Below are 23459 nucleotides of genomic sequence, written 5' to 3' on the forward strand. Positions count from 1 at the left end.
ATCGCTTGAACCCGGGAGGCAGAGGTTGCAGTGATTCGAGTTGGTGCCACTGCACTCCAGCCTGGCAACAAAGTGAGACTCCGTCAAAAAAAAAAGAAAAAAGAAAAAGAAAGAAACTGCCCAGTGCTGTGTAGCTCAGTAGCTAAGGCTTTGTCTTTTGACAAGGGTGATTCGGGTTGAATTCCTGGCTTCTGAAATGATTCCTTTCTGGTTTGTTATTTGTGTAACTTTGCCATTATTAAGATTATTTTCCCCCTCATGAATAGCTTCTGATTTCCTGTCTTGGATTTTCCTTTCTCTAAACTACCCTTGGGGAGATTCTAAATCTTCTTTGAAAAAAAAAAAGGAACTGCTGGCCAGGCGCAGTGACTCACGCCTGTAATCCCAACACTTTGGAGGCCGAGGTGGGTGGATCACCTGAGGTCAGGAGTTCAAGACCAGTCTGGCCAACATGGTGAAACCCGTCTCTACTAAAAATACAAAAATTAGCCAAGTGTGGTGGCACATGCCTGTAATCCCAGCTACTTGGGAGGATGAGGCAGGAGAATTGCTTGAAGCCGGGAGCCAGAGGTTTCAGTGAGCCAAGATGGAGCCACTGCACTCTAGCCTGGGTGACAGAGCAGGACTCTGTCTCAAAAAAAAAAGAAAAAAGAAAAAGAAAGAAAGAAACAAAAATCACCATCCCAGACCCCTGTCAATGTCACCACCTGCCCATCCCTCAAAGTCATCTGCCTCCCACCCCTAGAGCTCTGGTAGCTGTTCAGGTTGCTTGTTTTGGCCAGCTTCCTCACTAGCCTTGAAGGCAGGAATGATAGCTTATTCATTGGTGTGTCTCTTGTGCACCTAGAAGGCTTTCAAATGTTTTTTAAAATGCTGGGATTTCCTAAATTGAAAAGGAAAAACTTCAGAGTCATTTGGACAGATTTATTGAAGCTGAGCAGTTTCCCCATAATCTAGATGACTTCAGGTTACAGGCTGTGTGGCTCTCTCCAGCCACGAGTCCTCATCACCGAATGGGATGGATAAACATCTGTTCAGTCTGCAATATAATTTGGCATAAAGCTGCAGCCACAAGTGGGCTCTGCTGCTGGATATGGATCAGGCTCTCTGGAATGTCTGTTTGCACACTTGACCTTCACAGAACATTTCCTAGGGCGTAAGGAGGAAGGGAAAAGAAAGATGAGGTGGCATGTGGTCTGTTTTTACTCTCAACACTTATTTTTCATTTTATTTTAACCCTTTTCTGGAACACTTTTTTTCTTTTTTGAGATGGGGTCTTACTCTGTCGTGGTGGCTAAGTACAGTGGTGAGATCTCGGCTTACTGTAACTCTGCCTCCCAGGCTCAAGCTGTCCTCCCACCTCAGTGCCCCAAGTAGCTGGGACACTACAGGCATGTGGCACCATGCCCGGCTAATTTTTGTGTTTTTTGTAAAGATAGGGTTTCGACACTGCCTAGGCTGGTCTTTTTTCTTTTTTTCTTTTTTTTTTTTGAGATGGAGTCTCACTGTGTAGCCCAGGCTGGAGTGTAGTGACACAGTCTCAGCTCACTGCAACCTCCGCCTCCTGGGTCCCGGTTCAAGCAATTCTTCTGCCTCGGCCTTCCAAGCAGCTAGGATTACAGGCGTGTACCACCATGCTCTGCTAATTTTTGTATTTTTAGTAGAGACGGGGTTTCACCATGTTGGCCAGGCTGTTCTTGAACTCCTGACCTCGTGATCTGCCCACCTCGGCCTCCCAGTGTGCTGGGATTATAGGCATGAGCCACCGCGCCTGGCCCCTAGGCTGGTCTTGAACTCCTAGCCTCCCAAAGTGCTGGGATTACAGTTATAAGCCACCGCACCTGGCCTACTCTCAATACTTCAAATGTGTGAGTTTTTTTTTTTTTTTTTGAGGTGGAGTCTCGCTCTGCCGCCCAGGCTGGAGTGCAGTGGCCGATCTCAGCTCACTGCAAGCTCCGCCTCCTGGGTTCACGCCATTCTCCTGCCTCAGCCTCCCGAGTAGCTGGGACTACAGGCGCCGCCACCTCGCCCGCTAGTTTTTTGTAGTTTTTAGTAGAGACGGGGTTTCACCGTGTTAGCCAGGATGGACTCGATCTCCTGACCTTGTGATCCGCCCGTCTCGGCCTCCCAAAGTGCTGGGATTACAGGCTTGAGCCACCGCGCCCGGCCATGTGTGAGTTTTTAAACCAAATGTGTGAGTTTTTAAACTCCTGACACCAGTTGTGTGGTGTCTTTTCTAGTCCCACTTCTCCAACTCTCTGACACCAACTGAGTGTCCAGTAAACCAACTTAATTCGGGCACTAACAACCCAGAGTTAGCACAGACCACATAGGTTAAGGATGCAGTCTCATAAGAGTGCCTCCAACTTCAGATACCCACCAAATTTTCGGACCTCCCATATGTCTGACTGACCAGCTACAAATCAGGTTTTCCCACAACCAGCCCCTCCTTGGGCTTGATCATTCGCTAGAAGGGCTCACAAAACTCAGAAAGTCCCTTCACTTACTATTACCAGGTTATTATAAAATAAACAACTCAGAAACAGCCTGATGGGGCTGGGCGCACATGCCTGTAATCCCAGCATTTTGAGAGGCCGAGGCGGGTGAATCGCCTGAGGTCAGGAGTTCAAGAGCAGCCTGGCCAACATGGCGAAACCCTGCCTCTACTAAAAATACAAAAATTAGCTGGGTGAGGTGGTGCATGCCTGTAATCCCAGCTACTCAGGAGACTTTAGGTAGGAGAATCACTTGAACCCAGGAGGCAGAGGTTGCAGTAAGCCAGGATCACGCCACTGCATTCCAGCCTGGGCAGCAGAACAAGATTCCATCTCAAAAAAAAAAAAAAGAAAAAAGAAAGAGCCTGATGGAGGAGACGCATAGGGCAAAGTAGGAAGGGGGAGCATGCAACCCTCCAGCACCTCAGTGTATTCACCACACACATGAATGTTCACCATTCAATGTGGAAGCCCTCCAAACCCTGTGGTTTAGTTTTTAGTGGATGTTTCAGCACGTAGCCATGATTGATTCAGCCATTGGCTATTGGTGATTAGTTCAATCTCCAGCCCCTCTTCCCTCAGGGATGAGGTTGAAAGTTCCAACCCTCTAATCATGCCTTAGATTTTCTGGTGACCAACCCCATCCTGAAACTATCTAAGGACCCTCAGTAGCCAGTCATGTCATTAGCACACAAAAGACCTTTTTTTTAACTTTGAGACAGGGTCTTACTCCTTCACCCAGGCTGGAATGCAGTGGTCCAGTCATGGCTAACCTTAGCCTCAACTTCCTGGGCTTAAGTAATCTTCCCACCTCAGCCACCCAAGTAGCTGGGATTATGGGCACCTGTCACCACGCCCTGCTAATATTTACTTTTATTTTTTGTGATGGAGTCTTGCTCTTGTCGCCTAGGCTGGAGTGCAACAGTGGATCTCGGCTCACTGCAACCTCCACCTCCTGGATTCAAGGGATTCTCCTGCCTCAGCCTCCCGAGTAGCTCGGACTACAGACCCCCGCCACCACACCCAGCTAATTTTTGTATTTTTTAGTAGAGACAGAATTTCACCATGTTAGCCAGGCTAGTTTCCAACTCCTGACCTCAGATGATCCACCTGCCCTGACCTCCCAAAGTTCTGGGATTACAGGTATGAGCCACTGCCCCCAGACAATTTTTTTGTAGAGACAGAGTCACACTATGTTGCCCAGGCTGGTGTTAAACTCCTGGACTCCAATGATCCTCTTGCTGTGTCATCGCAAAGTGCTGGGATTACGGGAGTGAACCACCAAACCGAGAAACTAAATAATTTTTAATATATTGTGGCTGGGCACGGTGGCTCATGCCTGTAATCCCAGCACTTTGGGAGGCTGAGGGGGGTGGATCACCTGAGGTCAGGAATTTGAGACCAACCTGACCAACATGGTAAAACCCCGTCTCTACTAAAAATACAAAAATTAGCTGGGTGTGGTTTTGGGCTCCTGTAATCCCAGCTACTCAGGTAGCTGAGGCAGGAGAATCACTTGAACCCAGGAGGTGGAGGTTGCATTGAGCTGAGATCAAGCTATTTTTTTTTTTTTTGAGACGGAGTCTTCCTCTGTCACCCATGCTGGAGTGCAGTGGCTGGATCTCTCAGCTCACTGCAAGCTCCGCCTCCCGGGTTCACGCCATTCTCCTGCCTCAGCCTCCTGAGTAGCTGGGACTACAGGCGCCCGCCACCTCGCCCGGCTAGTTTTTTTTTTTTTTTTTTTTTTTTTTTTTTTTTTTTTTTTTTGAGACGGAGTCTCGCTCTGTCGCCCAGGCTGGAGTGCTGTGGCCGGATCTCGGCTCACTGCAAGCTCCGCCTTCCGGGTTCACGCCATTCTCCTGCCTCAGCCTCCCGAGCAGCTGGGACTACAGGCGCCCACCACCTCGCCCGGCTAGTTTTTTGTATTTTTAGTAGAGACGGGGTTTCACCGTGTTAGCCAGGATGGTCTCGATCTCCTGACCTCGTGATCCACCCGACTCGGCCTCCCAAAGTGCTGGGATTACAGGCTTGAGCCACCGCGCCCGGCCGTTTTTTTGTATTTTTAGTAGAGACAGGGTTTCACCGTGTTCGCCAGGATGGTCTCGATCTCCTGACCTCGTGATCCACCTGTCTCGGCCTCCCAAAGTGCTGGGATTACAGGCTTGAGCCACCGTGTCCGGCCGAGATCAAGCTATTGCACTCCAGCCTGGGCGACAGAGTAAGACTCTGTCTCAAAAAAAAAAAAAACAAAACATATCATGGTAAGTAAGAATCATTCCATGAGTATCCTTAGACCAAAGTACTTCTGTGCCCTGCTTGGGCAGATTTCCTGGATATGCTAGAGAAGAATGATTTGCTATCTGTCTCTTTTTTTTTTTTTTTTTTGAGACAGAGTTTCACTCTTGTCACCCAGGCTGGAGTGCAGTGGCACAGTCTCAGCTCACTGCAACCTCCTCCTCCCAGGTTCAAGTGATTCTCCTGCCTCAGCCTCCCAAGTAGCTGTGATTACAAGTGCCTGCCACCACACTAGGCTAATTTTTGTATTTTTAGTAGAGACAGGGTTTCGCCATGCTGGCCAGGCTGGTCTCGAACTCCTGACCTCAGGTGATCCATCTGCCTCGACCTCCCAAAGTGCTGGGATTACAAGCGTGAGCCATAGTGCCCAGCCTTCCTTTTCTTTTCTTTTTTTTTAGAGACAGGCTCTTCCTATGTTCCCCAGCCTTTACTCAAACTCCTGGGCTCAAGCAATCTTCCTGCCTCGGCCTATCCAGTAACTGGGACTACAGGCAAGTGCCACCACACCCAGCTGTTGTGCATAACTTGAACACCACCTCTTACAACCAACTAATCTAAATCCTCAAACGTATGTGTTGTTTTCTCTTTGAAATTCCATATTACATATTTGTGAAGACAAGTTTCTTAGTTTGTTTTTTTTTTTTGGAGACAGAGTCTTGCTCTATGCCCCAGGTTGGAGTGCAGTGGCATGATCTTGGCTCACTGCAACCTCTGCCTCCTGGGTTCAAGCGATTCTCATGCCTCAGCCTCCTGAGTAGCTGGGATTACAGGCGCCTGCCACTGCCTGGCTAATTTTTGTATTTTTAGTAGAGACGGGGTTTCATCACGTTGGCCAGGCTGGTCTCGAACTCCTGACCTTAGGTGATCCGCCCGCCTCAGCCTCCCAAAGTGCTTTTTTATTGTCAGAAGAGTGTGAGATATGTCCATCTAGAATCAAAATATCTTCAGGGCCTCTGTAATCAAAGACTACCCAGATCCAACTTTAAGGAAACTGCTCTAATTTTGTTTTCAAGGGTCTCACCTAGATTTCACACACACAGTGAACCAACAAAGCACAGAGCTGAGAGCGCACATTCTTCTCCAACCTGTATTTGAATCTTCACTCTACAGTGTGAAAACACGTAATTCACAATCAAAGCTGATGAAACTTTAAATTGGCCGGGCGCGGTGGCTCAAGCCTGTAATCCCAGCACTTTGGGAGGCCGAGACGGGCGGATGACGAGGTCAGGAGATCGAGACCATCCTGGCTAACATGGTGAAACCCCCGTCTCTACTAAAAAATACAAAAAACTAGCCGGGCAACATGGCGGGCGCCTGTAGTCCCAGCTGCTTGGGAGGCTGAGGCAGGAGAATGGCGTAAACCCAGGAGGCGGAGCTTGCAGTGAGCTGAGACCCGGCCACTGCACTCCAGCCTGGGCGGCAGAGCGAGACTCCGTCTCAAAAAAAAAAAAAAAAAAAAAAAAAAAAAGAAACTTTAATTATTTTGAGTCTTAAAGGAATGTGATTACGGGACCTGAGTCACGTTTTTTGTTTGTTTGTTTGTTTGTTTGGAGACCGAGTCTCACTCTGTTGCCCAGGCTGGAGTGCAGTGGCGCAATCTCGGCTCACGGCAAGCTCCGCCTCCTGGGTTCACGCCATTCTCCTGCCTCAGCCTCTCGAGTAGCTGGGACTACAGGCGCCTGCCATTACGCCTGGCTAATTTTTTGTAATTTTAGTAGAGACGGGGTTTCACCATGGTCTCCATCGCCTGACCTCGTGATCTTCCCGCCTCAGCCTCCCAAAGTGCTGGGATTACAGGCGTGAGCCACCGCGCCCGGCCAGGACCTGAGTCATGTTAAAGGCAGCTGTAACCTAGACAGCTATAACCTTAACTTCTCTGGTTATAGATTAGCCTTTTTCTTTACCTACACTGTTTTGTAAAAGACTAAACGGCACCAGAGAAGACTTCCCTATACTGTTGGTCTTAATTATAGACTCACTTCCCTGTTTCTTCTCTCTTTTATTTCCCAAAGCAGGTGAACCTTTTCCTTCTCTTATACAAACACCTGTGACTATCACACTGTCTAAGATGTAATGTTAAATATACTCTTAAGATGACAGCAAGAATGAGGGGGAAGAAAAATAAAATAAATATATTCTTTAAACTGGAAAGAAAAAGGAAAAAACTGAGTGGTAACTAATCAAATTCCTGTAACTCATAAAACAGCTTTGTATAGAAAATGTAATCCTGCGAAATTTCTTTGTTTTCTATCTGTATAAGTAAGACCTTTCTGGGCGGGGTGGCTCACGCCTGTAATCCCAGCACTTTTCGGAGGTCGAGGCGGGCGGATCACCTGAGGTCAGGAATTTGAGACCATCCTGGCCAACGAGGCAAAACCCTGTCTCTACTAAAAATGCAAAAATTAGCTGGGCATGGCCTGGCCCGGTGGCTTACGCCTGTAATCCCAGCATTTTGGGAGGCCAAGGTGGGCGGATCACCTGAGGTCAGGAGTTCGAGACCAGCCTGACCAACATGGAGAAACCCCATCTCTACTAAAAATACAAAATTAGCCCGGCATGGTGGTGCATGCCTGTAATTCCAGCTACTTGGGAAGGCTGAGGCGGAGGTGGAGGTTGCGGTGAGCCAAGATCGCGCCATTGTACTCCAGCCTAGGCAACAAGAGCGAAACTCCGTCTCAAAAAAAAAAAACTTAGCTGGGCATGGTGGCAGGCGCCTGTAATCCCAGCTACTTGGGAGGCTGAGGAAGGAGAATCCCTTGAACCTAGGAGGTAGAGGTTGCAGAGGGCCGAGATCGCACCACTGTATTCAAGCCTGGGTGACAGAGAGAGACTCTCAAAAACACAAATGACAATAGACCAGGCGCGGTGGCTCATGCTTGTAATCCCAGAACTCTGGGAGGCGGAAGCGGGTGGATCACCTGAGGTCAGGAGTTGGAGACCAGCCCGACCAATATGGTAAAACCCTGTCTCTACTAAAAATACAGAAAAATTAGCTGGGTGTTGTGGTATGCACCTGGGTGTTGTGGCATGCACCTGGGTGTTGTGGCATGCACCTGTAGTCTCAGCTACTTGGGAGGCTGAGACAAGAGAATTGCTTGAACCCAGGAGGCAGAGTTTGCAGTGAGCTGAGATCATGCCACTGCACTCCAGCCTGGGCGACAGAGCAAGACTCCGTCTCAAAAACAAAACAAAACCAAACAAAAAACAAAAAAGAAAAGGCTATAAAATACTAGTTGTCAGCACATTGTCTCTACGGAATGTTCTGGAGTGATTGACTTGTCTGAAACTGGATAATGGGAATGGTTGTACACCTGTATACCTTTACTAGAAATTATCAAACTGTACACTTAAAACAGGTGCATTTTTTGGTACATAAAGTATACCTCGATAAAGCCATTAAAGAAAAACACCTCAAGTCCAACAGCTTAAAAGTAAAAGAAGGTGCGGTGGCTCACACCTGTAATCCCAGCACTTTAGGAGGCCAATGCGGGCAGATTAGGAGGTCAGGAGATCGAGACCATCCTGGCTAACACAGTGAAACCCCGTCTCTACTAAAGAATATAAAAAATTAGCCAGGCGTAGTGGCGAGCGCCTACAGTCCCAGCTACTCAGGAGGCTGAGGCAGGAGAATGGTGTGAACCCAGGAGGCGGAGGTTGCAGTGAGCCGAGATTGCGCCACTGTACTCCAGCCTGGGCGACAGAGCAAGACTCGGTCTCAAAAATAAATAAATAAATAAAAAGTAAAAGAAGAAAAACAAAAATTCCAAGAGTCATATTCCAAGAAATTAAATTTTTATTACAAGCGACCACACCTGTAATCCCAACACTTTGGGAGGCCCAGGTGGGCTCATCACTTGAGGCCAGGAGTTCAAGACCAGCCTGGCCAATATGGTAAAACCCCATTTCTGCTAAAAATACAAAAATTAGCTGGGTGTGGTGGTGCATGCCTGTAATCCCAGCTACTCGGGAGGCTGAGGCAGGAGAATCGCTTGAACCTGGGAGGTAGAGGTTGCAGTGAGCTGAGATCGCACCACTGTACTCCAGCCTGGGTGACACTGGGTGACAGAGGGAGAGACTCCGTCTCAAAAAGAAAAAGTAAGACATTAACTTTTCAGCTTGGGTGTACTGACCACATTCCTTTGGAGTCTGTATTTCCTGGATGGCTGTCTTTAGCTTCGTGCCTGAATAAACCCTTATTTATTCATTTTTTTTAAAACGGCCTCTGTCGCCAGGCTGTAGTGCAGTGCTGTGATCTCAGCTCACTGCAACCTCCGACTCACTGGTTCTGGCGATTCTCCTGCCTCAGCCTCCTGAGTAGCTGGGATTACAGACACGTGCCACCACGCCTAGCTAATTTTTGTATTTTTAGTAGAGACAGGGTTTCACCATGTTGGCCAGGATGATCTTGATCTCCTGACCTCCTGACCTCCCAAAGTGCTGGGATTACAGGCGTGAGCCACCACGCCCGGTCTGAATAAACACTTTTAAACTGGATTCTGATGCTTTTGACAGTAGCCTTGGGGAATTTCAAAATTCCAATTTAATTATGAATGGGAAGAATAGTGTCCTTTTCACAGGATTGTGATGAAGATTAAATGAAATAATGCACTCAAAGGATTGAGCACAGTAATTGGGCCCCAAATCATCACTCCAAAGATGTGAGCTACTATATTTATCTATGTATATCTATGTATACATAAAGTAGCTATTACATAGAATAGGTAAGAATTGTTCCATGAGTATTTGCATGTTATCTTCCTGCCTCTGTTGGAATATTTGGCTGTTTCATTTAATATAAGATGAGACTACAGGCATGCACCACTATGCCCAGCTAATTTTTGTATTTTCAGTAGAGATGGGACAGGTGTGGTGGTGGCTCATGCCCGTAATCCCAGCACTTTGGGAGACCGAGGCAGGAGGATCATGAGGTCAAGAGATTGAGACCATCCTGGCTAACACGGTGAAACCCCGTCTCTACTAAAAATACAAAAATTAGCTGGGTGTGGTGGTGCGTGCCTGTAGTCCCAGCTACTCGGGAGGCTGAGGCAGGAGGATCGCGTGAACCCAGGAAGTATAGGTTGCAGTGAGCCAAGATCGTGCCACTGCACGCCAGCCTGGCAACAGAGCGACACTCTGTCTCGAAAAAAAAAAAATAGTAGAGATGGGATTTCACCATGTTGGCCAGGCTCGTCTCCTGACCTCAAGTGATAGATCCACCTCAGCCTCCTAAAATGCTGGGATTACAGACATGAGCCACCGCGCTCGGCCTGATGTTTCCTTTAATACCGTATCATCTCACTGAGAACAAAATGTGGTGGATACCAGGTGGAGTTTGTCTCCTTCGATCCAATGGGTCCAGCCTCTGTTCTTCTTTTCTCCCTTCTGGACACAGGTGAGCCTGTCCTTGTCCCAGATAACCAAGCTCTGCATCAGGAGAGGAGAAAATGTTAGCGTGCCCTGGCAGGATCCTCAAGTGTTACCAAGTAGAATGCCAAGCTAGCCTTGCAAAATTGACAGCCTACTTATTGCTTTTTTTTTTTTTTTTTTTTTTTTTGAGACGCAGTCTTGCTGTGTCGCCCAGGCTGGAGTGCAGTGGCACCATCTCAGCTCACTGCAAGCTCCGCCTCCCGGGTTTACGCCATTCTCCTGCCTCAGCCTCCCGAGTAGCTGGGACTACAGGTGCCCGCCACCTCGCCCGGCTAGTTTTTTTGTATTTTTTAGTAGAGACGGGGTTTCACCGTGTTAGCCAGGATGGTCTCGATCTCCTGACCTCGTGATCCGCCCGTCTCGGCCTCCCAAAATGCTGGGATTACAGGCTTGAGCCACCACGCCCGGCCTCCCCGCCTAAGTTTTGAATTTTTTTTTTTTTTGAGACGGAGTCTCGCTCTGTCGCCCAGGCTGGAGTGCAGTGGGGTGATCTCGGTTCACTGCAAGCTCCGCCTCCCGGGTTTACGCCATTCTCCTGCCTCAGCCTCCTGAGTAGATGGCACTACAGGCGCCCGCCACCACGCCCGGCTACTTTTTTTTTTTTTTTTTTTTTGTATTTTTTAGTAGAGACGGGGTTCACTGTGTTAGCCAGGATGGTCTCCATCTCCTGACCTCGTGATCTGCCCGCCTTGGCCTCCCCAAAGTGCTGGGATTACAGGCTTGAGCCACCGCGCCCGGCCAATTTTTGAATTTTTTGTAGAGACAGGGTTTTGCCATGTTGCCCAGGCTGGTCTCAAATTCCCGACCTCAGGTAATCCGCCTGCCTTGGCCTCCCAAAGTGTTGGGATTACAGGCGTGAGCCACCACGCCTGGCATTGTTTTAAAATTTACCTTGCATTTTCTGTTGTCCAGGCCTTTGTTATCTTCCTCAAATTCTTCTCCAATTTTAAATTTCACAAAATAGTTCCTTAGGCTGCTGTTCGTGTGGATGGTAAAAGAATCCTCATTCTGCTCAGTCACTTTCTGTGGCTTCAGCAACTTGGCTATTTTACGAGTGGCAAAGTCAATACCTTAAAAATAATTTTTAAAAATATTTGAACATTTGCTTGAGATGCAAAAGTGAAGAATTTGGCAGCTGTTCTCAAAATCACTGCATGTAATTGTTAGCATTTCCTGTACAACTTCAATGTTTTTTGCTGCTGAAATCACATCTACAGGGAACCATCTTGGCAAACTGCCAACCACAGCCTGACTAAAAAGTTTGCACATGTCAGGTGCAGTAATCCCAGCACTTTGGGACAGAGAGACAGGAGGATTGTTTGAGCTCAGGAGTTTGAGACCAGCCTGGGCAACATAGCAAGACCCTGTCTCTATAAAAAAATATAAACTGTCAGCCAGGCACAGTGGCTCACACCTGTAATCCTAGCACTTTGGGAGGCCAAGGAGGGCAGATCACCTGAGGTCAGGAGTTTGAGACCAGCCTGGCCAACATGGAGAAACCCCATCTCTACTAAAAACTACAAAATTAGCCGGGCATGGTGGCACATGCCTGTAACCCCAGCTACTCGGGAGGCTGAAGCAGGAGAATTGCTTGAACCTGGGAGGCAGAGGTTGCGGTGAACTGAGATCACACCACTGCACTCCAGCCTGAGCAACAGAGAGAGACTCCATCTCAAAACAAAAGGAAGAAAGAAAAAGAAAACCAAAGGGACAGGGTTTAGGCCCCCCAACCCAGCCTCAATCACAACTCTGCCTTTTTCTGCCTTACGTATTTACACTTTCAATTAAGAGAGCATTTGAACAGTTTCTCAACAACAATGAAAACAAAACTAAAAAACCACTGGATTCATGTATATACCTCTCTCTCTCTCCCTCTCTATACACACACACACACACACACACACACACACACACACACCACACACACACACACACACACACACATATATACCTTTTTTTTTCTTTTTTTCTTTTTTTCTTTTTTTTCCGAGACACAGTCTCACTCTGTCGCCCAGGTTGGGGAAAACAGTGGCACGATTTCAGCTCACTGCAACCTCCACTCCTGGGTTCAAGCAATTCTCTTGCCTCAGCCTCCTGAGTAACTGGAATTACAGGCTTGCATCACCACACCCAGCTATGTACTACAATGTATTTATAAATCTCTTTTTTTTTTTTTGAGACGGAGTCTCGCTCTGTCACCCAGGCTGGAGTGCTATGGCCGGATCTCAGCTCACTGCAAGCTCCGCCTCCCGGGTTCACGCCATTCTCCTGCCTCAGCCTCCTGGGTAGCTGGGACTACAGGCGCCGCCACCTCGCCCGGCTAGTTTTTTGTAGTTTTTAGTAGAGACAGGGTTTCACCGTGTTAGCCAGGATGGTCTCGATCTCCTGACCTCGTGATCCGCCCATCTCGGCCTCCCAAAATGCTGGGATTACAGGCTTGAGGCACCGCGCCCGGCCTATCTTTTTTTTTTTTTTCGAGACAGGATCTCATTCTGTCACCCAGGCTGGAGTGCAGTGGTGCAATCATGGCTCACTGCAGCCTTGACCTTTCAGGCTCAAGTGATTCTCCTATCTCAGCCTCTCGAATATCTGGGACTACAGGCACATGCCACCATGCCTGGAAATGTTTTAAATATTTTTTTGTAGAGATCAGGTCTCACTATGTTGCCCAGGTTGGTCTCGAACTCTTGGGCTCAAGCAATCCTCCCACCTCAGCCTCCCAAAGTGCTGGGATTACAGACATGAGCCACCCTGCTCAGCTAGAAATCTTGAATAAGCTTTAAAAAAGAGTTCCGGCCGGGCGCGGTGGCTCAAGCCTGTAATCCCAGCACTTTGGGAGGCCGAGACGGGTGGATCACGAGGTCAAGAGATCGAGACCATCCTGGCTAACACAGTGAAACCCCGTCTCTACTAAAAATACAAAAACTAGCCGGGTGAGGTGGCGGGCGCCTGTAGTCCCAGCTACTTGGGAGGCTGAGGCAGGAGAATGGCGTAAACCCGGGAGGCGGAGCTTGCAGTGAGCTGAGATCCGGCCACTGCACTCCAGTCCGGGCGACAGAGCGAGACTCTGCCTCAAAAAAAAAAAAAAAAAAAAAGAGTTCTACAGGGAAACATGGAATGCTAAGAAGATGAAGATCAGGGTTTGGAATCCCAGTTCCACTTAGTGCCTTTGAGTATATTATGTAGCTAGAAATAAACACCACTATTTTAAATAATGGCCAGGTGACAACTCAGCAGGGAGCTGAAAGAAGAATCAAGCCATGCAGATTTCTGGGAAAATAGTTTAAGGCAGAAATCCAGGGAGCCCTGGGACTCTGAGGAAGGGTGTGTCAGTATGTTTTGGGAACTCTGAGGAGCCTAGGGTAGCTGCAGCAGCATTAGGGAGAGGGAGGAAGAGAGGAGTTAGAGATGAGATGTGATTCTGCCGGCCGCGGTGGCTCATGCCTGTAATCCCAGCACTTTGGGAGGCAGAGGCAGGTGGATCACCTGAGGTCAGGAGTTCAAAACCAGCCTGGGCAACATGGCAAAACCCCATCTCTAGAAAACAAAAATTAGCTGAGCATGGTGGTGCGCCCCTGTAATCCCAGCTACTCAGGAGGCTGAGGCAAGAGAATCACTTGAACCCAGGAGGTGGAGGCTGCAGTGAGCCGAGATTGTGCCACTGCACTCCAGCGTAGGTGACAGAGCAAGACTCCATTTCAAAAAAACCCCAAACAACAACAACCAAAAATAAAACAATAGTATAAATGTCCTCATCCTAAGAAAAAATTTTTGTAGCCAGGCGCAGTGGCTCATAACTGTAATCCCAACACTTCTGGAGGCCAAGGTGGGAGGATCACTTGAGCCCAGGAGTTCAAGACCAGGCTGGACAACATAGCAAGACCCCATTTCTATTTAAAAAAAAAAAAAAACAGCTGAGGCTGGGCATGCTGGCTCACACTTGGGCTGAGCTGAGGCAGGAGAATCAGTTGAACTCAGGAGGCAGAGGTTGCCATGAACTGAGATCGAGCCACTGCACTCCAGCCTGCGCGACAGAGTGAAATTCCATCTCAAAAACAAACAAACAAACAAACCAACATCTCAAAAACCATCTGGGCATAGTGATGCATGCCTATGGTCTCAGCTGCAAATAAAAAAGCCTGCGTGTATGTGTTTAAATCTAGTTTGAGATGCAATATGATCCAGGCTTTACTGGTTTTCAACAATATTTAAGTATTGACACCAAAACTTTAAAATCACTTCCTATTACTATTATTTTTTTGAGAGAGGGTCTCATTCTGTTGCCCAGGCTGGAGTGCAGTGGTGTGACCTTGGCTCACTGCAGCCTTTGCTTCCCAGGCTTAAGAGATCTTCTCAGCTCAGCTCCCAAGTAGCTGGGGCTACAGGCATGTGCCACCACACCCAACTAATTTTTTTAATTTTTCTTTCATTAGAGATGAAGTTTCACCATGTTACCCAGGCTCATTTCCTATTATTAATATGACCAAGCCAAACTTACTGCTGACTTTCCTTAAACCCTATTATGTAAGCAAAACAAAACCCAATAACTTTAGACTAACAATGACTTTAGAGTCATGATTTTAAGCAGTTATGCTTTCAATATTTTTGAGGCGCTGGGCACGGTGGCTCATGCCTGTAATCCGAGCACTTTGGGAGGCCGAGGCAAGGAGACTAACACAACCAGCCTGACCAACAGCGAGAAATCCTGTCTCTACTAAAACTACAAAATTAGCTGGGTGTGGTGGTGCATGCCTGTAATCGCAGCTACTCCAGAGGCTGAGGCAGGAGAATCACTTGAACCTGGGAGGCAGAGGTTGAGGTGAGCTAAGATTGCACCACTGTACTCCAGGCTAGGCAACAAGAGCAAAACTCCATCCCAAATAAATAAATAAATACATACATACATACATACATAAATCTGGTTGGCCGTGGTGGTTTACGCTTGTAATCCTGGCACTTTGGGAGGCCGAGACGGGCAGATCACCTGAGGTCAGGAGTTCGAGACCAGCCTGACCAACATGGAGAAACCCCGTCTCTACTAAAAATACAAAATTAGCCGGGCGTGGTGGCGCATACCTGTAATCCTAGCTACTCAGGAGGCTGAGGCAGGAGAATTGCTTGAACCCGGGAGGCAGAGGTTGTGGTGAGCCAGGATTGCACCATTGCACTCCAGCCTGGGCAACAAGAGCACAACTCCAAAGCTCCGTCTAAAAAAACAAACAGAAAATCTGTGAGGCAGGCTGGGCGTGGTAGTTCACGCCTATAATCCTAACACTTTGGGAGGCTGAGGCGGGCAGATCACCTGAGGTCAGGAGTTGGAGACCAGCCTGGCCAACATGGCAAAACCCCATCTCTACTAAAAATACAAGAATTAGTAAGGCGTCGTGGGGGATGCCTGTAATCCCAGCTACTCTGGAGGCTTAGGCAGAAGAATCTCTTGAACCCAGGAGGTGGAGGTTGCAGCGAGCTGAAATCTTACTACTGTACTCCAGCTTAGGTGACAGTGCAAGAATCCATCTCCATAAATAAATAAATAAAATAAAATATGTGAGGCAATTTGTTGTTAGTAAATTTACAATCTGCACTACTCATGTGGGGCAGGTGAGTCCCAGAGTGGAGATCAGCCTGCGAAGGTTCTTGGCTTTGCCGAGGAAAGAATTCAAGGGCAAGCCAGAGGCAGAAGAAAACAGCTTTATTGAAGAAGCAGTGTCACAACCCTGTGACTGCTCCTGCAGAAAAGGGCTACCCCACAGGCAGAGAGTAGCAGGTCAGGGCAGTTTTATAGTCATTTTTTTTTTTTTTTTTTTTTGAGACGGAGTCTCGCTCTGTCCCCTAGGCTGGAGTACAGTGGCGCGATCTGGGCTCACTGCAAGCTCCGCCTCCCGGGTTTACGCCATTCTCCTGCCTCAGCCTCCCGAGTAACTGGGACTATAGGCGCCCGCCACATCGCCTGGCTAGTTTTTTTTTTTTGCATGTTTTTAGTAGAGACGGGGTTTCACCGTGTTAGCCAGGATGGTCTTGATCTCCTGACCTCGTGATCCGCCCATCTCGGCCTCCCAAAGTGCTGGGATTACAGGCTTGAGCCACCGCGCCCGGCCAAAACTTGTTTTTTCAGTGGATCTTAATTTAGTATGAAGAGTTGCTTGAAGGGGCCGGGCGCGGTGGCTCATGCCTGGAATCCCAGCACTTTGGGAGGCTAAGGTGTTTTGTTTTGTTTTTTGAGATAAGAGTTTTGCTCTTGTCACCCAGGGTGGAGTGCAATGGCAGCATCATCTTGGGTCACTGATTGCCTCCGGGATTCAAGTGATTCTCCTGCCTCAGTCTCCTGAGTAGCTGATGTGGGGAAAAGAAAGAGAGATCAGCCTGTTACTGTGTCTATATAGAAAGTAGACATAAGAGACTCCATTTTGTTCTGTATTTGAGATGCTGTTAATCTGTGACCCTACCCCCAACCTTGTCCTTGCAAGAGACATGTGCTGTGGTGACTCAAGGTTTAATGGATATTGGGCTGTGCAGGATGTGCTTTGTTAAACAAGTGCCTAAAGGCTGCTTGATGGTTAAAGGTCATCACCATTCTCTTAATCTCAAGTAAGAGAAAAGCATTTGTCTCCTGCCCTTCCCTGGGCAATGGAACATCTCCGTGTAAATCCCGATTGTATGCTTTGTTTACTGAGCAAGGAGAAAACTGCCTTTAGGAATAAGGTGGGACTTGCTGGAGCAATGCTGCTAAAAGGTTTATGGAGAGTTTGCATATGCATCTCAACACACAGCGTTTTCCTTTAAACTTATTCATGTTACAGGGATTTTTGTCCATATGTCTTACTGCTGATTTCCTCCCTACAGTGATCCTATTGTCCAGCCACTCCCTTATCTTTTTTATGGTAAAGACAATTATCAATAAATACTAAGGGAACTCAGAGACCGGTGCCCGGTGTGGGTCCTCTGTAAGCTGAGCGCCGGTCCCCTGGGCCCTGCTTTTCTTTCTCTATATTTTGTCTCTGTGTCTTATTTCTTTTCTCAAGTCTCTCGTTCCACTTAATGAGAAACACCCACAGGTGTGGAGGGGCAGGCCACCCCTTCAGCTGAGAGTACCTACAGGTGCCCACCACCATGTCCGGCTAATTTTTGTATTTTTGGTAGAGATGGGTTTCACCATGTTGGCCAGGCTGGTCTCGAACTCCTGACCTCAGGTGATCCACCCACCTCAGCCTCCCAAAGTGCTGGGGTTACATGCCTGAGCCACCACGCCCGGCTAAGGAGTGGTTTATGCAGATATTTCTAGGGAAGGGGTAGTAACTTTTGGGTCCTCTGGTCATTGAAAGGGGTGCGAACTCCAGGTGTTGCCATGGCAACGGTAAATTGACATGGCACACTGTTGTATGTGTTTTAAGGAAAGCTGCTTCCATCCCATCCCTGTTTTAGTTAGTCCTCAGTTTGGTCTGCTGTCCCAAGCCTGGCTTCTGGAGTTGAGCCCTGCTTCCTACCTCACTACCATGTTGCAACATTGTTACTTCACAGATTTGCAGCTACAAGGCTGGCCTCTTTTTTTTTTTTTTTTTTTTTTTTTGAGACGGAGTCTGGCTCTGTCGCCCAGGCTGGAGTGCAGTGGCCGGATCTCAGCTCACTACAAGCTCCGCCTCCCGGGTTCACGCCATTCTCCTGCCTCAGCCTCCCGAGTAGCTGGGACTACAGGCGCCCGCCGCCGTGCCCGGCTAGTTTTTTTGTATTTTTTAGTAGAGACGGGGTTTCACTGTGTTAGCCAGGATGGTCTTGATCTCCTGACCTCGTGATCCGCCCGTCTCAGCCTCCCAAAGTGCTGGGATTACAGGTTTGAGCCACCGCGCCCAGCCAAGTCTGGCCTCTTTAAAGACCAAAACTTACTTTGAATTAGCTTGAGTTCTGGGCCAGGTACAGTGGCTGAGCTCTGTAATTCCAGCACTTTGGGAGGCCAAGGCAGGCAGATCACTTGAGGCCAGGAGTTCAAGATCAGCCTGGCCAACATGGTGAAACCGCATCTCTATCAAAAAATAAAATAAAAATTAGCTGGGCTTGGTGGTCTGTACCTGTAGACCTGGCTGCTGGGGAGGCTGAGGTGAAAGGATTGCTTAAGCCTGGAAGGAGGAGGTTGCAGCAAGCCGAGATGGTGCCACTACACTCCAGCCTGGGCACCAAAGTGAGATACTATCTCAAAAAATAAAAATAAAAATAAAGTAAAATGAATACATTGGCATAAGTTCTGGTCACTTTCTACCAGGTTCACACTTAGTAGGACCTCAACAGTCCAAAAGGCTATACTCCTCATAAGGCTGTTAACCAGGTCAAGCCATGCTTTTTCATCCGTTAGATTGTGTTATATAGAAAATAAGACATTTGAGGCCATGCACGGTGGCTCACGCCTGTAATCCCAGCACTCTGGGAGGCCGAGGTGGGCGGATCACGAGGTCAGGAGATCGAGACCATCCTGGCTCACATGGTGAAACCCCATCTCTACTTAAAAAATACAAACAATTAGCTAGGCATGGTGGCGGGCGCCTGTAGTCCCAGCTACTCGGGAGGTTGAGGCGGGAGAATGGCGAGAACCCAGGAGGCGGAGCTTGCAGTGAGACGAGATCGCACCACTGCACCTCCAGCCTGGGTGGCAGAGCGAGACTCCATCTCTTTTTTTTTCTTTTTTTTTTGAGACAGAGTCTCACTCTGTCGCCCAGGCTGGAGTGCAGTGGCCGGATCTCAGACTCCATCTCAAAAAACAAAAAAAAATAAGACATTCAAGTAGGAGGGAACAGTCCGATGACATGCTATTACAAATGTGTGAGCATATACACTTGAGGGTAGGATTTCAAAGGAGTCCACACAAATGTACACTTATCTAAGCTTCAGATGGTTATATTAACCTTTAATCTCAAAGTCACTTCTAATCTTAAGGCAATGTGGGTCAAAGGCAAGAGGTGATCCCTTTAAATCTCAGTATAGGGCCAGGTGCAGTGGCTCATGCCTGTAATCCCAGCACTTGGGGAGGCCGAGGCAGGCAGGTCACCTGAGCTTAGGAGTTTGAGACCAGCCTGGGCAACATGGTGAAACCCTGTCTCTACTAAAAATGTATAATTAACTGGGTGTGGGGCCGTGTGCCTGTAATCTCAGCTACTTGGGAGGCTGAGGCAGGAGAATTGCTTGAACCTGGGTGACGGAGTTGCAGTGAGCTAAGATCCGTGCCACTGCACTCCAGACTGGGCAACAAAGCGAGACTCTGTCTCAAAAATTAATTAATTCATTCATTAAATATATCCCAGTGTATACAGTAACGTGGGGCAAGTTGGTACCACCACCACCTTCTCGGGATCATAACAGGACTAAAGGCGAGGACCTGCACAAGTTGATCAATATCTATGGGCATTAACATAGGGCTTCTCCATTCCTGAGGCACTGCACCCTCGGTGTTCTTGGCTACTGTGGGGGCACACCAGGAACTCCCAAATCCCAGGTTAGCTCCAAATATTAAAACCCAAGCAAGGCTGAGGCAGGAGGATTGCATGTGGCCAGGAGTTTGAGACCAGCCTGGACAACATAGCAAGACACCGTCTCTGCAAAAAAATTGAAAAATTAGCCAAGTGTGGTGGTATGCTTCTGTTGTCCCAGCTACTTGGAAGGCTGAGGTGGGAGGATCGCCTGAGCACAGGAATTCAAGGCTGCAGTGAGCCATGATCGCACCACTGCACTCCAGCCGGAGCGATGGAGCAAGACGCTATCTCAAAAAACCCCAAGTAACTTTTCTTCTTTGTTCAAAGACAAGTTGCCGTTCGTCTCACTGCAGTTTGGCAGATGCTGGGAGAGAGTGATACCAGAGCCCAGGTGGGAGCTGCAGGATCAGTTCCTGAACGCTAGTTTTTAGACAAAAAGGAGTGATTTTCTGCCATCAAATGAGATGCCAGCTGGAGCACATCATGAGATGTGTGCTGTGTATTTGCTGGTGACTTATTTGACCCTTAGCATCACTGCCAACAGGCATTCACCTCACTTCTACTAATAAAAAAGAGGTAATTGGCTGGGCACGGTGGCTCATGCCTGTAATCCTAGCACTTTGGGAGGCCAAGGCGGGTGGATCATGAGGTCAGGAGTTCGAGACCAGCCTGGCCAAGATGGTAAAACTCTGTCTCTACTAAAAATACAAAAATTAGCCAGGTGAGGTGGCGGGCGCCTGTAATCCCAGCTACTCAGGAGGCTGAAGCAAGAGAATTGCTTGAACTCGGGAGGCACAGGTTACGGTGAGCCAAGATTGCACCACTGCACTCTAACAGGCAAGACTCCATCTCAACAACAACAATGAAAAAGAGGTGATCGCCGGGCACGGTGGCTCAAGCCTATAATCCCAGCACTTTGGGAGGCCGAGATGGGCGGATCACGAGGTCAGGAGATCTGCCCACCTTGGCATCCCAAAGAGCTGGGTATACAGGTGTGAGCCACCGCACCCCAGCCCCACTCAATTCTTAAGATAAAATGTATTACAGTATCATGGCTGAGCGCGGTGGCTTGCACCTGTAATCCCAGCACTCTGGGAGGCCGAGGCGGGCGGATCACCAGATCAGGAGATCGAGACCATCCTGGCTAACATGGTGAAAACCCGTCTCTACTAAAAATACAAAAAATTAGCCAGGTGTGGTGGCGGGCGCCTGTAGTCCCAGCTACTCAGGAGGCTGAGGCAGGAGAATGGTGTGAATCTGGGAGGCGGAACTTGCAGTGAGCTGAGATGGCGCCACTGCCCTCCAGCCCGGGTGACAGAGTGAGACTCCATCTCAAAAAAAAAGTATTACAGTATTATGTAAACAACCACTTTAGTGCTGTAAGTGTGACCTAAGTACTTAGCACTTTAACAAATTGATGTAAGCACTTAGTACTTTAACAAATTAGATCTTAAGTTGAAACACAGTTGCTGGTTTTCAGAAAACTTTTGGATTTATGGGTTTCAGGATAGAGTACCTCAAAACATGGCACCTTAATGTATTAGTCCGTTTTCATGCTGCTGATAAAGACATACCCAAGAGTATGTCTTTAGTAACTTATAGAGAAAAAGAGTAACTTACAGAGAACTCATAGAGAGTAACTTATAGAGAAAAAGAGGTTTAACCGACTCACAGTTCCACGTGGCTGGGGAAGCCCAGAAATCACGGCAGAAGACAAAGACACGATTTACATGGTGGCAGGCAAGAGAGAATGAGAACCAAATGAAAGGGGAAACCCCTCATAAAAGCATCAGCTCTCATGAGACATTCACACAGTCACTACCGCGAAAACAGTGTGGGGAAAACGGCCCCCATGATTCAATTATCTCTCATCAGGTCCCTCCCACAACACATGAGAATGATGGGAGCTACACCTCCCATATGAGATTTGGGTGGGGACACAGCCAAACCATATCACTTGGCATTTGAGGAAATAACAGAAGCAGGAAGGTCCCCCTCAGACCTTCTTCTGCCCCTCTTCCCTGAAGCAGGCCATAGAAGAATTTTCTGCCCTTCCTCTGAAGATCATAAGACTCTCAAGTGAGAGGTGCCTTTCCCATACCCAGAGGAACACTCTTATCTCTTGGGATATGAAAGACCAAAATAAATGCCCCTTTATCAACTAAGATGGACCCTAAGGTTAAGAAAACAAAAATTGCCTACGGGTCAAGGGTTCAGGGATCGGCCGGCACGGCAACTTCCCAGAGTCCTAAAGCTACAAGAAAAACTACACTGGTGGTAGGCGCGGTGGTTCACACCTGTAATCCCAGCACTTTGGGAGGCCGAGTGGGGTGGATCACCAGAAGTCAGGAGCTCAACACCAGCCTGACCAACATGGTGAAACCCCGTCTCTACTAAAAGTACAAAATTAGCCGGACGTGGTGGCGCACGCCTATAATCCCAGCTACTTGGGAGGCTGTGGCAGGAGAATCTCTTGAACCGGAGAGGTGGAGGATGCAGTGAGTTGAGAGTCCGCGCACCGTTGGCACCGCGCTGAGGGCGGGAAGCACAGCGCGGGCCCGCAGGAGCCAGGACGCCGCGGGCCACCAGCCCTGGCGGGAGGCGGCGGTCGGGCACGCCTGGGACCGAACCAGGCTCTGCACTCCCGCGTGCGCCCGGACCTGAAGGGTCGTCCGCAGGTTCCGGGATTCTGCGTCTCCGACCGGCTCCGGGTGCGCCGCGGGACCTCGCTGGGGGAGCCATGGTGCGCCGGGGGTCCCGGGGCCCGTGCGGAAGGCGGCTGAGGGGAGGGCCGCCGGGCAGAGGCTTCGGTCCGGGGCGTCTCCTCCCCGGCCGGACCCCCAGTCTGCAGTCTCCGCGGGTCTGCCGCGTGCGGGTAGAGACGGACGTGGGGCTGGACGCGGGGCTGGACGCGGGGTACCGGCGGCCGGGGGGACAGGGGGCGTGGAGAGACGGCCGTGGGGACAGGGGTCGGGTGGGCGCGGGGAAGGATGCACTGGGGGACGGAAGGACTGGGGTCCCGGGCCGGATGGACGGAGGCGCCAAAGACCGGCGGACTCGGGGCGACTGGGCGCCGCAGGGCGAAGGCACTGACAGCGGACGTACCTACAGGCCCGGCCCGGCCGCCTTCGCCTGACCCCAAGTCAGACGGCGAGCCCCGCGCCCCCGCCGCCTCCCCTCCACCCTACCTAGGGCCAGCATGTAGCCCTCGAAGTTGTCGCTGCTGAGCAGGGTCCAGGTACCGCTGAGGTCGGCGGGCATGGTCGGAGGTCGCAGTACAAACTCCGGCGGGCGACCAGAGGCTCGGGCCGGGCCCTATAAACCAGGCGGGGCGGGGCGGGGTGGGGGCCGCGCGCGGGAGGCGCAGGTGGGGCCGAGTGGGTCCCTCTCGCCGCTAGAAGCCGCTGCGCTCCCGGCCGCCTCCGCCCGCTGCTCCTGGCTCTACCCACCGCGCGGCAGCTCCCCCCTTTTCTTGGGGCTTCTCCTACTGCTTTCTCATGCCCCAGACTGTTTCGGGCCACACTTTCTTCCCTGCTTATATGTTAATGACCCAGGGATGACCTTCAATCTCATGGCATTGAATGTTGTCAGCTTCAAATAACAATATACCCCTCAACGTAACTCTCATGGTCTCAATAAGTAGGAGTTTATTTTTCTTAACAAGCAGTCCTGAGAGAAGTGATTGCTGGTGATGATTCGCACCTCGGTAACACCGCACCTGCGTGGTGGCCTTTCGTTCCTGCTTGTTACCTCCTGGTCATGAGCTGGCAACTGGGTTCCCAGCCAG

At 49.3% G+C, this 23459-nt stretch overlaps 1 protein-coding gene across 2 annotated transcripts; it reads right to left on the reverse strand.

Moving 5' to 3' along the window:
* Positions 1-909: 909 nt before the first annotated feature.
* RBP7 (retinol binding protein 7) lies at positions 910-23142 on the reverse strand. Of its 2 annotated transcripts, XM_033228439.1 has the most exons (5): positions 22861-23142; positions 11109-11287; positions 10113-10214; positions 5812-5894; positions 911-1149 (listed from the first exon to the last, which is right to left on the reverse strand). In XM_033228439.1, the coding sequence occupies exons 1-5, from the start codon at positions 22931-22933 to the stop codon at positions 1035-1037; spliced, it is 552 nt and encodes a 183-aa protein (XP_033084330.1). In that variant the 5' UTR covers positions 22934-23142; the 3' UTR covers positions 911-1034. The 2 variants fall into 2 exon arrangements, with proteins under 2 accessions (XP_033084331.1, XP_033084330.1); XM_033228440.1 differs by lacking the exon at positions 5812-5894 and having other exon boundaries at positions 910-1149; positions 22861-23113.
* Between the last annotated feature and the right edge of the window lie 317 nt (positions 23143-23459).

The sequence above is a fragment of the Trachypithecus francoisi genome, unplaced genomic scaffold (genome assembly GCF_009764315.1).
Source record: "Trachypithecus francoisi isolate TF-2019V2 unplaced genomic scaffold, Tfra_2.0 Lachesis_group12, whole genome shotgun sequence".
Taxonomy (NCBI): Eukaryota; Metazoa; Chordata; class Mammalia; order Primates; family Cercopithecidae; genus Trachypithecus; species Trachypithecus francoisi.

Bases quoted from the DNA above. Each gene is read 5' to 3' on its own strand.
- RBP7 (XM_033228439.1), bottom strand. From the start codon at position 22,933: ATGCCCGCCGACCTCAGCGGTACCTGGACCCTGCTCAGCAGCGACAAC. The intron at 11,288-22,860 runs GTAGGGTGGAGG...ATTATTTTTAAG, and splicing joins GGGCTACATGCTGGCCCTAG to GTATTGACTTTGCCACTCGT. The intron at 10,215-11,108 runs GTAAATTTTAAA...CTCCTGATGCAG, and splicing joins TGGACAACAGAAAATGCAAG to AGCTTGGTTATCTGGGACAA.